The following is a 15,329-nucleotide window of genomic DNA, read 5'->3' on the forward strand; positions in this document are numbered from 1 at the left end:
TAACATAAAAAGAAGAGGTCCCATTCATGACCATATCCACGGTGTAGTATTTTCTCTACTGTGTGTGGATTTTAAAAGTAGAAGAGGTAAAAGTTGAATGTAAGCACTGATGTCCTTAAAGAGATGAATATTTTGATAGTTGAACAGTTTCTGTAGCTGAAAGTATGCAGAAGTATTTAGAGTCCAAAAAACGTACGGAAGAAATAGAAGAAGAAGCAGAATAATAAAGATTTGGATAACATACTGTGAATGCTGTATTACAGTATTCACACAATAAGTCTTGTTAAACTTAATCAAAATAATATCAAGTATTTTTTTAATGCTTGTGTTTTATTTTTCAGTTGAACTTCTTCAATTCCAATCTTTCCTTTTTCAGTTCAAGTTCTGTTTTCAATGCCAACATTTACTGTCACTCTTCTAGTTCCATAGGATTTTTTGCTTGTTATAGTTTTTTGTAATAAGCTATTTCTATTCATCCCATTTTAAAGGGACTGTTTGTAACTTTTTAAGCGTATAACATGCGCGCTCGCATATGCGTGTTCGCGTGTGGCCGCTGCCTCTCCTCCTCTGCCTGCCTGCCTTCACTCAGACAGAGCGCGCGTTCTCAGTTCGCTCCACCTCTAGACGTGAACGCGCGCTCACTCCACACTGCAGAAGAGTTAGTTTAGCTCTGAGAATATCTAGTGAATGTTCAGTGGACGTTTGTGCAGAAATAACTGCTGCAGCTCCTCCAGACCGACAGAGCTTTCCCGTGTCTTGTGAAGTGACGGAGCTCCTCAGCTAGTAACGTTATCGTCTCGTTACCGACCGGGTGCCGGTGTCTCCTCTGCTCTCTCCGGCTGCGGGCGGAGGGAGCAGGGAGACACGCTGCAGAGCCTCGCTGCCTCAGCCTGCGCTGAGGCAGGAAAAGCCAACACTAGGATCAGATCTAAATCATGTTCATGGAGAGACCTTGGTCTGGTCAGCTAACATTACTGCCAAGCAGCTGAAATATAGAGTGATATTGTGGTTTTAGCTGACGTGAGTCGCCTCACTGTTTTGAGCGATGCTCGTTCAGGTATATTTAGAGTGAGCAAGCGCGAGCTCGACGCTGACTTTCGTTGATTTCACGGCCACAGGTGTCGCTGTTAAGAAGCATTTCTGAAAGTTATGTAGGGACCTCACGAGACAAAGAGCCTTGGCCTACATGGGAAACCAGAAGCCTGATCACAGCAGGGGACCCAACGGTCAAGCTCATGAAATCTCGCATCTTCACGCGAGATCTCAGTTGAATCCAAACGGGAGCAGCCCCATTGGATGAGGCTAACAGGAAACGTGGGCTCTTTCCCGGAGAAACGCCCACTATCTCAAGAGATAAAAGCACGCTACCTGAGGAGATCGTCCCTTTCCAACGCGAACAACGTTTGCTCCAGGAGGTACCCAACGCTGCAGCGTTCACCTAAGACCGAGCCACATTTTCTGACCTCGCTGGACGAGTTAAGATAATGTTGTGTCCATCAGACTTTGATCCACATCCCTGCAGAAGGAAGACTACAGCCCGGCTTCACCAAGGAAGCCGAGGACAACCGCTCTTCATCAAAGGAAACGAGCGCACCGCCTTTCCTTCATCTCTGGCTGCTTTCCCCTCCGCTGCCACACGGAGGTCCAGCCTGCCGTTCAGCAGCTGACGAGCTCCATAACGGCCCGTTATTGTCCGAGCCAGCACGACGCCGCCGGACCAATTAACGAAGATCCACACCACTATCGCTCCGAAGAAGCGATTCCAGTAAGAGGCTTGTGTCTGGGCAGAGACTAGTGAGATTGTATATTCCAATGAGTTAATAACTATTGTTGATTTATACTGAACGTACGGACCGCCGAGTCCGTCTGTTTGCTTTGTTTATCTAACTTGCTTTGCTTGTTTATGTTGCTTTGTTTACTGTTGCTGACTGTCTGATTACTGTGTGCTCCTTGTGTTAGCTCCTGCTAAACGTGAAGATCTGTAGCTGTAGTTTATTATTAAAAGACCAGTGCACGGGTGACTAACGTGAGTTTGCCTGCCGAGCATCTGAGTGATAATAACCCAGCTAGTACATCTCTCGTGCGGCAGTTAGGATTCCTGCTGCTGCGGTGGTTACTGTTTTGACTGTGATACTGTTTTAAGGCGCTCCTCGCCTTTCTTTCCCTCCACTTCTACCACACACAAACAAACACTTTGCCGACACGCGGGACTTAAACCTCCCGTTCGTACCAGTCGGTAATTTCCGTGGCGCCTCCGCCACCAGAGCAACTCCTCCCTCGTGACGGTGACGCCGCCTCGGGGTTTCCCTTGCTCCTCCCACACACGTAGATACGCCTCCTCACGTTCCCACCTTACTGATCACGCGGGACTTTCACATCCGTTTGGGCGTGATCTGTAACGTTCGAGCAACCCCTCCCTCGCGTGACGTCACCACGTCCACCGCGGGTGTCCTTTGCTCCTCCCTACACCACACACACACATAGACACGCCTCCTCACATAGGCTCACCTCATTACCTTACTGATCACGTGGGAGTCACACCCCGTTTGTGCGTGATCTGTACGTTCGAGCAACCCCCCCCCCCTCGCGTGACGTAACCACTTGCGTGGTGACGTCCACTTAGGGTGTCCTTTGCTCCTCCCACACCACACATATACACATTTGCATTCACACACACACATCTCTCTCTTACACACACATCTCCCTCTCTCCCGCACACACCTTTCCTTTTGCCTTTGTGTTTTGTTTAATTCTAGTTTAGTGCTTAGAGCTGCATTGTAGAATATCCGTTTGTTTATTAAAAGTGTTGTTAATTAGTAATTACTGCTGTAATAACTGTTGATTTAGATTAATGTTGTTAGAGTGTTTATTGTTGATTAAGATCACTGTATTTAAATAAATGGTCTTATTTTAAATAGCAGTTGTCTGTGTTTGTTGTGCATTCATATTGTAATAACGGCTGGTTATGAGAGTTAGTGCTCGGATTCACCCTTCACCGTTCATCTCCTAAGTGTAAAGTAGTGCTTAAATACTGGCCTTTGGAGTGAACAATCCCCTTATGAGACTGGATTAACGTTTTGGTTATTGGTCCCTGATTCCAGGGTGGTGCCCCGTTCATTATTAATGTTGATTAATAATTCTTATTAATAATAATAATTCTATGAATATTATTTATTAAATTAGCTAATAACCAAACCTGTTCCATTTGTAAATCCCTTACATTACAAATAGTCCCTTTAAGTGACGAAAAGAAACAGCAGCATGGAAATATCATACTGTGACGGCAGCTTCACTTTACCTGGTTTAGCCATCGTCAGCAACACTCAGCTTCAGCTGCAGATGAAACACACAACAGAAGCATTGTTATTTAAAATATCAAATGCTGAGCTACTCAGACAGCTAAAAGGCAGTGTTTGTTTTAAAGAACATGAGCACAGAAAAACAAGACTTTGATCATGTGAAAGATGAGCATCTTTAGATTGTCTGCTCATGGAAAATCATTTTTTTGCAGTCGGGAAGTTTGGGAATGTATCAGTATAATAATAATAATAATAATAATAATAATAATAATCATGATATTATAGGTTTATTGGTCAGTGTAGACACAGCAGGTAGGTTAGACACTTTTTAAAAATGTATATTTTAATCAAAAACATAACATGAATGAAGATAAAGTAAAAAAAATGTAGTTTAAAGTTTTTGAGAGAAAATCTGTTATCACTACTGATGTGTGCTGGCGTGTGCAAGGCAACAAGGGAAAGACCCAAACACAGACAAAAGCAGACATGATCAGTTCAGTTAATGTATGGGTAAGTTGCAACAACTCACAAGGTTCAGAAGTCCAGGGATCAGGCAGAGGATCAGGCTGGCAGGCTGGCAGGTAGGTAGGTGACCAGGTTCCACGAAACTGGTGACAGATCGCAGAAAGAGGCTGGTATAAGTACTGTAGAGGCTGATGATGAAATGAGGTGAAGGTGGGGAGATGGGCGGGGAAGCTCAGGTCTGGGGATTTTTATCTTCATTCTTGTTCCTCCAGTTTCCTCCGTTCTCCCTGGTGATGTCATTCATGTTTCCTGATGGTGGACATTGCATACTCTATCTCCATGAAAATAAAAATGTAATTCTACAATAGCATCATGATTTCCCACATATGTATGTGTTATATGAGCAAAAATAAAAATAAAATGCAATGATCTAATTTTGTGTGTGAGAGTGCTTCAATTGTGCTTTTGCATTTTGAGTTTTGAGATTTTTTTTGAGAATGAAGGAGGAAAAACAATGTTTATAAAAATACCTGTGAGCATGTGGACTAGGCCTTAATCAGCTAATCAGAATCACTGTGTGTCTCTGAAGGGTCTGAACGTGATGAGTTATTGTTGGAGATAACTGGTGATAACACAGAGAGAGGTACTACTGTACTTGAAAAAAACATCCAAGTTGTATTGCTGAAATCATTTCACTTTGGGCACCCCAAGACTTTGATGGAGAGTTTTAAAAGTCTCCACATTTGTGTTTTGTTGAGGTGAAATAACATTACAATCAATGAGCAAGCTGAGGGGCTCTTTTGAGCATTATCAGTTTCCCAAGAGCCTGTGGGAAACTGATGTTTCCCACAGGCTCTCTCTGTGGTTATGAGTACTGTGTTTATGTAGTGGTTTGGCAGTGTGGCTGATGTGTTGCCTACTTTATAAAGTAATATTCTGGTGTATTTTGGCTTTTTGTTTTCCCAAGCCATGAATCAACTAAATGACAGATATCCCCTCTGGGATCAATTAAGTATTCCTGTCGGCACCTGTCCCTTTACGTCATTTGATATAATGTCAAAGACAGGTCTGTATTTGAAACCACCTTGTTGTGTTGTGTGAATCTTTCAGTGAACTATAAAGAAGTAAATGCCAATTAAAGCTGCAAGCAGCGATGAACGGGCCCTCGCCCCCGCGGGCACGTCTGGGGAACGCGCACGTCGGGATACCCGCTGTCGTGCATTCCCGTGAAAGTCGGAAACTGCACGCAACAGTTAGAGTGAATTTTCTGCTTGGAGCATGCGGCGCTGGAAATGAACTGTTGAGAACATGTGGGGCGTCCTTTAAAGCACTTCTATGAGGGTGGCTGGCAGTATACAACCATTTCCTGAGGTGCCAACCATTTTACACTTTCTATCCTTCTCTTCTTTTCTTCTTTGCACTTATCTTCATGTTATGCTTTAAATGTATAAATACTGACTACTCTTTGTATTCGGGGCTCACTTGCCACAGTCCACAACAGGTGGCTGTGCTCGTGAGTCCATCTGCAGATGCTTTAGTTATTAATGTATGCCTTTTTATTAAATTCACTGAAAGACAAGTAGTGGAGCGGCTAACATCCATTTTTCAGTCAAATCGTGCAAATAGTGATACAAGCACCAAATTTGGCATGATGATTCCCGAGGGGTCACTTAGCAAATATAAACGATCGGCCACTTGAAAATCCAAGACGGCGGCCATTTTTCAAGATGGCCGCCAAATTGACCTGCCGTTAATGGTTTCTCTCATAGAAATTCATCTACTTGGTCAATTTGAGTGATCTTGGTGTCAAATTATGTGATTTCTAGCATGCTGGATCTTATTTTGATAGTTAAATAATTTTTAAAGCATATTTTCCCTCTTACCTGTAGTGCTATTTATCAATCTAGATTGTTTTTGTGTGAGTTGCCAAGTGTTGTAGATATCAGCCGCAAAGTGTCGAGTGATACCAAATTTCGGACTGAACTTGGGGTAATGTATATAAAATTATGCACAAAACATTCAAATGATTTCAATTTGCTGGAATGGTGCAGCCGGGAGCTTCTTCCCCAGTCAATGAATAATGTAATTAAATAGAACATTTCTCAAGAACTTTTCAGAGTGTGCCTGATGCTTGCATTTTTTCTAATGAATGCTGACAGGCGCTGACAGCAAGTGCATTGTACATTTATTTCATAATGATTTTGCATTATCTAATTAATGTTTATATGAATGTTTAACAGCAGGTGTACTACACAGCTAAAACACAGTCTGTTCATCACTGATGCATATGTTAAATATAAACTAGTGTGTTGTTGTTGTTGACATGTCTGGTCGGGTGTTTTTCAGGCTGGAGAATGAATCAAGTGTCACTCAGTTACTTGCTTTTTGAAAACTGATTATTTCCATTTTCACTGCTGTCCAGAAAATGTACTAAACCGTGACCTTGAAATGAAGTTACGCACTGAATCATGAATTTTCATGAGCCGTAAACATTCATAAAATGTGACTACAAGTAAAACCTTTGACTTGTCTTTTGTATGTTTGATTACATTTTTAGAAAAATTACAGTATTAGTTTTTTATGATTGCTTAAACACGATTTTGAAAACGTGGCTCATTTTGTCAAAAAACTACACACAATTGACACAACCACACAAACAAGTAGCAGGACACCTCAGATCTTTTGCAAAATTAAACACCTCATTCAAAATATAACACAATAATTTATTAAAACCCAATTTTATCACCATATGGCACCCACATGGTTCAGAGGATCTGATTCTGTTCGTACCACCTACACACTGCTGTGCTCAATCTAAAACACTTCAATACTTTATTATTATTATTTCCGTTTTCGCTGCTGTCCAGAAAATATTCCAAACTGTGACCCCGAAATGAAGTTACGCACTTAATCAGGAAATTTCGTGTACGGTTAGTATACTTTGACAATAAATATTCATAAAATGAAACTACAAGTAAAACCTGTTTCACACTTGTACTTTTTTACTGCAGCTTATATGGCTGTAAAAATACACCAAATTGTAAATCACAACTACACCACATTATTTATTTCACAGCATGACTGCACAGCCTAAACATGTTACTTTAAAGCTCAGAAGAGACTCTCACTCATTATTTCGGACATATTCCTCATCGGGTTTCATTAGCTCTGCCCACCTGGAAGTCGGCCATCTTGGATTTTGTGTGTTTTTCATGTATTTTATGCATACTTTTACAAACTACTCCTAGAGAGTTCATCGGATTTACGTCAAATTTGGGTGGTATAACCCTCCCACTACTGTGATCTTAAAATACAGAGGAATTTTTGATCGCTCGAAAGGTGATGTCATACGTCATGTGAGAAGACGCCATTTGGTCACTTTTTAGGCATGGAACTTTGCGATACACCTCCTAGAGGATTCAAGAGATCCATCTCAAAGTCAGGCAGCAGAATCTCAGCACCTTCATGATACTAAATTGCGAAGCTTTTGTGTTTTCGTGAAACGGCGTTCTTTTGGTGGCGCAGCGAATTTTGATGTTTCGCCATGACACAGGAAGCTGTTGTAACTTGACTTTACATAGTCCAATCTGCCCCAAACTTCACAAGCTGGATAAGAGTCCCGGCCTGAAGACATATACGTGCCATGACAGCGGGTACCCCGACGTGCGCGTTCCCCAGACGTACCCGCGGGGGCGAGGGCCCGTTCATCGCTGCATGCAGCTTTAATTAGGGCCCGAGCACGAAAGTGACAGGACCCCAACGGTGTCCTGGCACGAAGTGCAAGGAAACCTACTGTTTTTCTAAGTATCATTATTATTTTTCTGCTGCTCGATCGCGTTTTTGAGGCCTTTCCCCTCCCCAAAAACTCATGAAAATTGGAATATGCATCAGAAGTCGCGAAAATTGCAAAGTTCTGTAGTGATTGGGCTCGATGATGGCTGGTTGCCAGAAAAAGTTACTCCGATCTTCACGAAATTCAAGTATGTCATTGCTTACATCTTCAAACCCGAATTAAATATTTTCAAGATTTTTTCGGCCAACAGGAAGTCAGCCATCTTGGACTTCCTGCATGATTTTAAAATTTAAGAACACATGTTTGAGGACTTTAGGATGCACAAAAACTCATGAAACTTTACACGCACATCTAAACTAGTAATTACTTTGATTTAGTGGTGAAATTTTGCTTGGGCGTGGCATGTTGGCTCTCTAGCGCCCTCTTATGTCTTTTTAGCATTTGAACATGCCTTTGACGCCCTTGGTATACTCAAAAACTCATGAAAGTTGGCAAAAAGATGGACACCTGTGAACCACGCCGTTGTCCGATCTGGGAGTTGTCCGTGTTTTCGTCTTAGACCTTTAACTCTTTCACAGTGTGTTTTCACTTCATTAAAGTTAATTGTAACATTTTGGTCGCCTAAAAATGTCTTATTCAGTGTTAGGTTGTACTTAACTCCAGCCTCTAGTGTCACTTCTGGTTGCAAACAACCAGGATGGCGACGCCCAAAAACCAAGATGGCGACAGCCAAAATGACGAACTCGAGGCTTCAAAACTGCAGTCCACAAACCATTTCTTCAATATGTAAGAAAAAAGATAGAATAAAGTTCTTTTGAACGTCAAAACTAAAGATATTTTGAAATGTTTTCATGCACATATAATATAGTTCAGATTAGCGCTCTGAATTTATGTTAAATTTTGGAAAGGAAAAACTGTCATGGCAATTTTCAAAGGGGTCCCTTGACCTCTGACCTCCAGATATGTGAATGTAAATGGGTTCTATAGGTACCCACGAGTCTCCCCTTTACAGACATGCTCACTTTATGATAATCACATGCAGTTTGGGCCAAGACATAAGTGAGTGTGCGTAAGGGGTACACCATGTGTAGAAATTTACCAAAAAGTTTATTTTTGTATTTCAAACTAAGTGTAAAACAGACAGTGTGCTGATGTTTCAGCATACCTGCTCAATAGATCAGTAAGTTTTCATTCAGTGCCATCTACTGGATTTATTTGATATTTCAGCTGCTTCATGAGCATCTGCTCGATTAACAGTTTTTTCCTGGTAAGTGTTTTTAACAACAAATTATACTCAGCCAGCAGAGATTAGTTAAATGGAGATACATTACTACAAAACTCACTCACTTAACCTGAAGAGCTGTGGCTGACAACTAACTGAGCAACTTTGTCCAATGTTTCTCAAAATATTGAAATAATTCTAAGTTATAAAGCAAATAGAAACCTGTTTTATTCCCTAACACTGTATATTATCATAGGCGTCATACCTTTTTAACACAGCTTCTTTATTTGTAACACTTTTTGATGCCATATGTATTTAGCCCCAAAACTGACAAAAGGCAGAAAAATATTATGAAATTAGTCAAATTTATTTATTCGATTTTATATTTGATGTGAATTTTTTTGTATTGTCTATCAACTGATTGCAGATGGAATTAAAAGTACAAAGCATTTCTTTTTACACTCAGTTTAAATAATTTAATTAACATTAAATTATGTTTATTTTATATAAAATCAATCAACTTTAATTTAGTTTTTCTGATAACATATTTTTCTGCTATTTCAAATTCAGATGAAGACATGAAGGGAGTTTTTACTGACGAGCTTCATTCTATGTTGTTCAATCCCATTATGCTTCATGCAAACGTCTACTTGCTGCAGCCCGCCATGAACATTGTCACACACCAAACTTTTGATAGCATTCGGATGATCCAGCACTAATACTTCACTCACTATAAGAAAAATCTGCAAAGTTTCATTTGATATATGCAGCAAGTAGGCAGATGGCCAGTGTTGGGCAACTTAAAATGTGTTATTTACATTATTTATTGCCTTCCCCTAAAATACTAACATTCATTTCCTAATTATGCAGCAGAACTGGTTACATACCTGTTACATAACTTTCCACTACCCAGACCAGCTCCATAAAAAGGTGCTCTTCTTAATGTTTTTTTTTTTGTGGAATAACAATAAAATGATGTCTCATCATCTTAAATTTGTATGTTCACACTTCAACCAGACAATAGAACTGCAAGAGAGACTCAATAACCTGTTACTATCCAACTCTGCAAGTGAAACTTGACTGTGACACAGATTTAGTTTACATGTCAGTTTATTTTATAACTTTTGTAACTATATAACAATGAAATATGAAATGTGTTATTTTCATACTGTTATGGCATACAGCCTAGTATAACAGGTTCCCCCTTCCAGTGTGGATAAGGCACTGGAAAACGGCTGTTCTGCAACCTCTGACCTAGGTTTCGAATGGACCTCCAAAAATCTACAAGTAGACCGTGTCAGCCTGCTCAGGGAGGCAGGAGTTCAGCAAGGCTTAAAAACACCAGCTGCTGATGTATTGCTAATTTCAGGTCTACATTTTGGTATGCTACAGAAATGTGTATGCAATAGGTGTTGGGAGACTGGAAGTACTCCTGGAGTTTTTAAGGTCCATCCTGGAGGAGGAACCCTATGTCGGTTGGGAGCCTCGCTCGGTTATGAAGGGCAGCTTCAGGACCCTGGCCCCATCACCCCTAATTTGGATGCCAATCTAACACGTAATGTACACCAAAACACACAACTATGTTTAAGCCTTGATATTATAAGTAACATAAAACACAACTCAACCAGTAGAACATCAAACAATCCAAGCTAACCCCATTTAGCAAGTCAAGACAAAGTAAACAACACAACTTTAACCTTAGCAAGTATTCAGCTTTGCTATTGTAATTCATAACAATTACATTTTAACTGTCAGCCTATCCCAGGGGAAGGGCTCTCTTACCTTACCTTAAGGACACCAAGCAGACACCCTCAGAGATGAGCAAGACAGGACTTTGGTTGGAATGTACAGAATACAATCCAGTTTTATTGGTTTTTAAAGATAATATGAAGATTAAAGGTTACATGAATTGAATGATACAAAAAGGAACCAAAACACCCAGTAAGATCTCAAAAGCTTCAAAATGCCCGAAAGAAAAAGTCAAAAATCTCCTCAGAGTCAAAAAAAGCCCCCTATAATCTGTTGTCTCCCCTTATTTATACTTTTTTACTCCAGATCCATGAATGGTTAACAACCTAAACATCAACAAACTATTAGACACGTAACACCTTTAAGAAAAAAGCCTTTCTTACATATTTTTACCAACCAGTGAATATTAAAGCACACAGGATTACATATTGAAGAATGAAAGAAAAATAAACTACTTGTTATCACTATTAAATGAGCACAAAGACATATGGGATTATATATGTGGAATAAAATCTTATCTGAGACTAAATCACTCTAAGCTCAATAGAAGAAAAGAAATCATACCGATTCACCAGTTTCACAACAATGTTTCCAAGTATTTCTGTAATTCTCAATTGGTTAGTCAATTAAAGTCAATTAATTAATTAATTGGTTAAACTCTGAATTAGGGTAGGTTTTGGGGCGGGGAGGTGTCTTGGACATTATAGGTGATACCTCAACAATACATTTGTTGCCTGGTAAACAATTTGTTGAAAAACTGAAGAAATAGTTAAATGCCAAATTAAAGCAAAAATAAAACTTATTTTTTTTTAGGTTTTCATTACGGGTATCCAACATTCAATATGTCAGGTACTGTAACTCATGGAGCCTCTTCCATTATTCTTTCAGGGACAGGGCCTACAGAGATTGACAGGGCTCCACCACAGCCAAGACTTCTCCCACTTGGACGCCTTTGTAGGTCCCGGTGATGGACGTCCACTTGATGTCCCCGTTCCTGTAGGTGCGTTTGAGGCGTGCAGTGTAAGGGATGTCTGCCCCGTACTTATGCGCCACCATATTGACTTTGCAGGAGTGGTGTGGTGGGACTTTGCACTCAACAGCAACAGAGTGGGTGGTTGACTTTTTATGAGTGGTCCCCTTCGAGAACTGGAGGGTTGTCTCCACGCTATACCCAACAGTTGCAGAGGCAATATCTGGGATTCCGGTAGTGATGCTAGTCGTGACGCCCGCTGTTATGGAAAAGCTGGTGTCCCACCTTTGCTCTTCTTCTGTTGCCTCTGAGAGGGTGGCTGTCTGTATCACTGGATGGTCGCTTTTGTTGATGACTGTAGAATTTTTCAAGTTCTCTGGAGGATACTTAATGATATTAAGATTATCAGTTTTATACTTGACATCAGAAATGTGCTCGCTGATTATATTTGAGTTAAAGGTCAGAACCTGGTAGTTCTTGTACCAATACTCTTTACCTCCCCAGGGATAGAAGAAGGCCTCATTTTTAACATGCACCTTCCCAAGACCATACTCGTTCTTCCCAACATACATGTCATTGGGAAAGGTGTATACTGCATTTGCAGGCACTGAACCGTAGGAGCCATTCTTCCACTTCAAAGACTCAAAGTCGTCTTTGTTCACCAGGATCTGAAATTGGGAGACAAGATGCTCTTTGTCTCCATAGGCGTAGTGGCAGTAAGAATCCAGGGAAGGGCAGAAGAAGCCGGCCTCAATCCCATGTTTGGCAACGTAGTCGGTGCGTTGTTCGTATCCGTTGTAGATTGAAACGGCTCCGTCGGGAATAGAGCCGTTAAAGGTCTCCCATTTCAGGTTGGTTTCTTCAAGGGTCACTTTGAGAAAGCACAGATAGGAACAATGTTAAGTATAAACCAAATGACATCACTAATAAATCGATGTATTCCCAAAGCTTTTTGAAAATAGACAAGCTTGGAATGAATGCTTTATAGGGCAAAACAAAAACTGGCCAATGGAGAGTGAAGAGCAAAACATTTATCTCAAAATTATTTTTAAATCACTCATCAAATTGTCATGAATTTTAGAAGAAGCCAAACTGACCATAGCTTAACCCCTCGCCCAAACAGTGATTGTCCAATCATAGCTTAGCAACCGTAACTAGGCATGGAGGTCTGTCAAGCTCTGGATTTCTACATATGTTGAAGCGCTGTGCATACACCGTAAAACTCATTTAAAGAGTTCGGAAAAAGTGTTAGGAATGGACTCAACTGTGTGTTCAACTGCTCTAACATAAGCTGCAATGTTTAGCATTAGGGGTGTAACGGTGATATGTTTTTACAATGATGCGTTATTATAATTTTCCATGATTCCGATACGATATTGGCTCATATAGAGCAATACGATATGATACGATTCAATTCAATGACTTGAAATCGACACAATACCTTTTTTGCCAAAAATTCTATCAGTGTGAAATAAATAGCTGATACTGCACAATGCAGGTCAGGATTCCTCAAAGTTTTTCTTGTAAGGGAATCAGGGATAAATTAATTATGGATATAAACACAACGATTAATGGCAAATACATATAACTCATACAAAAGGAAGTGCAATATTTAACAAAAGATGTAATCAAATTCAAGTTAAATGATGTTCTCATTTTCAAAGCAAAAGGTAACAAAAAATAAAATGCAACCAACTTCTCCAGGTCGAATGAACAGTGGTTTAACCTAGCCATCGTGCGCACACACGTTCATGCGCTCACACAATGGCTAACATGGTGCACCTGTAGTGCATTAGAGCATAGGGTGGGATGAAAAAGAAGGCATTATTATAGGGGGGTGCATTAGCGGCTGTGACAATTATGACTTACTGTATCACATTCATTACTTTCTCCCCCTTTAATCACAGGGCTCTCCCCCTCATGACGCACTGACAGTTTGGGAGTCCTGTAGAGAGTTTCTCTCAGAGGAAGCATATTGTTGTCTGGGACTACATACATTATTTTTCAACTTTAGTTTTGACCCTGAACCATTTTGATCACATCATGTTGCTCGGTTCAGCCTCAGGCTATTATAATTAAATTGTGGAGCTCAGACATTTTGTCCAGGATGGAGACACCGGGTGAAAGACTGACATGAACGGCCGGTCCTGAGGGAGTTATGAGAGGAGTGAATTGCCTGTTGATGCGCAGAAGGAACTGTGTATAATTAATCAAAACAACACGTTTGACGTGCTCATAAGCACGGAGGGCTCTGTGGTTCAAAACTGCACAAAATGTAACCAGCGGATCAGACGTGTCTGTGCGTAATTGTTGCCAGACAACATCACTATATAGTTAAAGACAGCAGCGGTGCGCTGTGCTGGCTCTTATCTCGTGCGCATAAATTAATTAATGAGTGGAACATGATAAACGTCTATGTAAGCATAATATTGTTATTTTGATTGTGGTGAAAACCGGGACAATTAGTTAGTGACTGTTGAAAACCGGGACATGCGACTGTTTGACCGATATTTGTCTGGACTCGTGACACCTAACTTGAAACCGGGACAGTCCCAGACAAACCGAGACGTCTGGTCACCGTAGTTTAAGCACCTGCTTCTGTTCTCCTTTTCAATATAAATGGTAGAGCAATAATACTGGTGTCTCAGTAGGTGCGTGGAAAGATTGGTCGTGTTGCCGTTTTATTTATCTGGACTTTGCATATTCTGCAAACAGCGGGTGATTTAGGACATCTCCCTTTAAGCAAAAGTCAAAATGTTTCCACAGACTCGACCTTAAACCCGGCTTGAAAATCTCTCACTTGTCTGGCTCTTTCTCTCTATCAGCCTGCCGCTACACAGGGAGAGTGAACCGGAGTAACATTTAACATTTCTTTACTATCAAAACTGTGAAAAAATACATTCATATTACGTTTGACGTGCTTACTGTATATACAAGGTGTAAATTCTTAGTATCGATGCAATCGATAATTTACTTTGCAGATCGATTATAGGTCGATATACGTCTCAGTTAAGGACAACTTGTTGAGTACCTGTCGATGTAGTTGGATCATAGGAATATAAATCGAAACATTGATGTAGTAGATGAATCGTTACACCCCTAGTTAGCATGTCAAGATAACTAGTAACAGTGTTACTTAGGAGCATATCACATAGCTAACTATTAGTTTGTGGAGTTACAGGTAACATAAAAAGAAGAGGTCCCATTCACGACCATATCCACGGTGTAGTATTTTCTCTACTGTGTGTGGATTTTAAAAAGTATAAGAGGTAAAAGTTGAATGTAAGCACTGATGTCCTTAAAGAGATGAATATTTTGATAGTTGAACTGTTTCTGTAGCTGAAAGTATGCAGGAGTAGTTAGAGTCCAAAAAACGTACGGAAGAAATACAAGAAGAAGCAGAATAATAAAGATTTGGATAACATACTGTGAATGCTGTATTACAGTACTCACACAATAAGTCTTGTTAAACTTAATCAAAATAATATCAAGTATTTTTTTAATGCTTGTGTTTTATTTTTCACTGGAACTTCTTCAATTCCAATCTTTACTTTTTCAGTTCAAGTTCTGTTTTAAATGCCAACATTTACTGTCACTCTTCTAGTTCCATAGGATTTTTTGCTTGTTATAGTTTTTTGTAAAAAGCAATTTCTATTCATCCCATTTTAAATGACGAAAAGAAACAGCAGCATGGAAATATCATACTGTGACGGCAGCTTCACTTTACCTGATCTAGCCATCGTCAGCAACACTCAGCTTCAGCTGCAGATGAAACACACAACAGAAGCATTGTTATTTAAAATATCAGATCATCAAATGTGAACTACAGAG

The 15,329-nt window shown here is 40.2% G+C and overlaps 1 protein-coding gene and 1 long non-coding RNA gene across 2 annotated transcripts in view; both read right to left on the minus strand.

Moving 5' to 3' along the window:
- The window catches only part of LOC141770119 (natterin-3-like), a gene marked incomplete at its 5' end in the record, with an annotated part of 32,080 nt that extends 19,692 nt beyond the window's left edge, over positions 1-12,388 (minus strand). The window contains one exon of the mRNA XM_074639780.1: positions 11,243-12,388. Coding sequence (XP_074495881.1) covers positions 11,426-12,388 — 963 coding nt within the window. The remainder of the gene's footprint in view (positions 1-11,242) is intronic.
- The window catches only part of LOC141769980 (uncharacterized), a 195,931-nt gene extending 181,490 nt beyond the window's left edge, over positions 1-14,441 (minus strand). Inside the window, exon 1 of the long non-coding RNA XR_012594363.1 lies at positions 14,325-14,441. This is a non-coding gene — a long non-coding RNA (uncharacterized LOC141769980). The remainder of the gene's footprint in view (positions 1-14,324) is intronic.
- Between the last annotated feature and the right edge of the window lie 888 nt (positions 14,442-15,329).

Source organism: Sebastes fasciatus, chromosome 6 (genome assembly GCF_043250625.1).
Source record: "Sebastes fasciatus isolate fSebFas1 chromosome 6, fSebFas1.pri, whole genome shotgun sequence".
NCBI lineage: Eukaryota > Metazoa > Chordata > Actinopteri > Perciformes > Sebastidae > Sebastes > Sebastes fasciatus.